At 45.6% G+C, this 2,207-nt stretch overlaps 1 protein-coding gene across 1 annotated transcript; it reads left to right on the top strand.

Annotated features, from left to right (window-relative positions):
- The first annotated feature begins 1,027 nt into the window (after window positions 1-1,027).
- LOC132223739 (protein p13 MTCP-1-like) lies at window positions 1,028-1,366 on the top strand. The gene has a single exon (XM_059678764.1). The coding sequence runs from the start codon at window positions 1,028-1,030 to the stop codon at window positions 1,364-1,366; it is 339 nt and encodes a 112-aa protein (XP_059534747.1).
- Window positions 1,367-2,207: the final 841 nt, after the last annotated feature.

Genomic DNA, 2,207 nt, shown 5'->3' with positions numbered 1-2,207 from the left:
CCTGGTCAGCATGAATTAGTTGTTTAGCTTCAACCGAGGAACCAGGAGATCACAGTTCAATTCCCTGTCAGGGCACATGCCTGGGTTACAGACTTGATCCCCAGTTGGAGGTGTGCAGGAGGCAACCAATCCGTTATTCTCTGTCATCATTGGTCTTTTTTTCCTCTTTCTCTCCCTCTCCCTCCCTCTCTGAAATCAGTAAAACTATTTTAAAAAAATGAAAGAATAGTCATGGCACAGTAAAGTAGAGCATTGATTAAATGCAATCCTATATAATAAAAGGCTAATATGCAAATCGACCAAATGGCAGAACAACTGGTCTCCATGACACGCAATGACCACCAGGGGCAGATGCTCATGTCAGGAAATGTCCACCGGTGGTCAGTGCACTCCCACATGGGGAGCGCCACTTAGTCAAAGGCCAGGATCACAGCTGCCAAGCACTGGGGTTGGTGGGAGCCACCACGGGAGCACTAACACCAGCTTTTGTTGTCACTTGGACTTCTCTTACTGGTCCCGGACTGGGAGAGGCCCCAGGGTTGGCTTAGGGACCCCCCTGAGTGCATAAATTTTGTGCACTGAGCTTCTAGTAATATTCTTATAACTGTGTAACTTGTCAGTTGGGTATGAGATAAATTGCATGACTTCTTAGTCCATTGTATAATGTGTAATCATTGGGGTGTAACCCTGAAATGAACCTAAGGTTCTATGTTAAATGTCATTTAAAAAAGGTTTTTAAAATTCTATAGGACCATGTTACCTTCATAGAGTCATATTTTACATGAAGTACATTTTGAACAGTTTGTTTTAGGAGAGAGAGCTAATGCTAAAAAGAAAGAAAAGTTGAGATTTATAAGTTTGCAAAATAAACCAAAGGCAACCACAAACACAACCATAAAAACAATAAAGATAAAAGCCGAGATAAAATGAGTTTCGAGACCCCATCCCGTGTCTTTCGATACCAGGACTGAAGTAGCGAGAGGCTCTGAGAAGCAGTGGCTGTTGCTCCTTGGACCACGGAGGGGTCATGGCTGAGCTCCCGTTGAAGGTGCACCTCAACTCACATCCCTTTAGCCTAAGGATCCATGGGCACTCGGTGTACAAGGACGAGACGCAGCACACGTGGCTGCATCTCGGCATGGAGACAGGATGTGTCCTGAAAGTACAGTTGCGCCAGGAAGTCATCCCCAGTGAGCATATCACACTCATCACCAGCCCCCAGATTTCGGGCACCATGCCTTCGATGTGGTCGCTCCAGTTTGGCAGCTGGTACCTGGACTCCATGGGCCGGTTCTGGCGCATCGTGCACCACATCAAGGAGGATGACATAGAGGAAATAATCCTTGAGCTGATGGAAGACTCATAGGACATCTGATGGGGTCCCTGGCTCTTGTCAACCTGAATCCCAGTCCTGCTGGCCTGCTGGTGGGACGTGTATAGTTCTGTTCACCTTTTAACTAAGCTCTGTTATTCTATCTGCCACACCAGGGTGCGAGGGCACATTGATGTCTCTCTCTTTCTCTGTTTCATCCTGTTGATTTTCTTCCTGGTTTTTTTTGCTGTTATTGTTGCTGTTTTTCTTCTTCTTCATCTCCTTCTTCTTCTTCTTCTTCTTCTTCTTCTTCTTCTTCTTCTTCTTCTTCTTCTTCTTCTTCTCCTCCCCCTTCTCTCTCTCTCACTGTCTCTTTGTCTCTCTCTGTCTCTCTCCTTCTCTCTCAAATCAATAAAATCATTTTGAGCCAAGCTGGTGTTTCTCAGTGGTTGAGGGACGACCTATGAACCTGGATGTCACGGTTCGATTCCTGGTCAGGGCACAGACAAAAATTAACCAATGAACCCTAGCTTGTTTGGCTCAGTTGATAGAGAGTTGGACTGTGGACTCCAGAAGGTCCCAAGTTTGATTCTGGTCAAGGGCACATGCTCTGGTTTTGGCCTTGATCCCCAGTAGGGGGTGTGCAGGAGGCACCCGATGTATGATTCTCTTTCATCATTGATGTTTCTCACTCCCTTCCTGTATGAAACCAATCCTATATAATAAAAGCCTAATATGCAAACTGTCCAGTTGACCATTCATCTGTTCAAACAATCAAAGTACAATATGCAAATGATATGCTAAGGTTGCTCAACTGCTCACTATGAAATGCATTGACCACCAGGGACAAGACATTCGGACTGGTAGGTCAGCTTGCTGCTGTTGTCTGGTTGAC

The sequence above is a fragment of the Myotis daubentonii genome, chromosome X (assembly GCF_963259705.1).
Source record: "Myotis daubentonii chromosome X, mMyoDau2.1, whole genome shotgun sequence".
In the NCBI taxonomy this organism is placed as follows: Eukaryota; Metazoa; Chordata; class Mammalia; order Chiroptera; family Vespertilionidae; genus Myotis; species Myotis daubentonii.
This window is presented reverse-complemented; position numbering and strand designations above follow the sequence as displayed.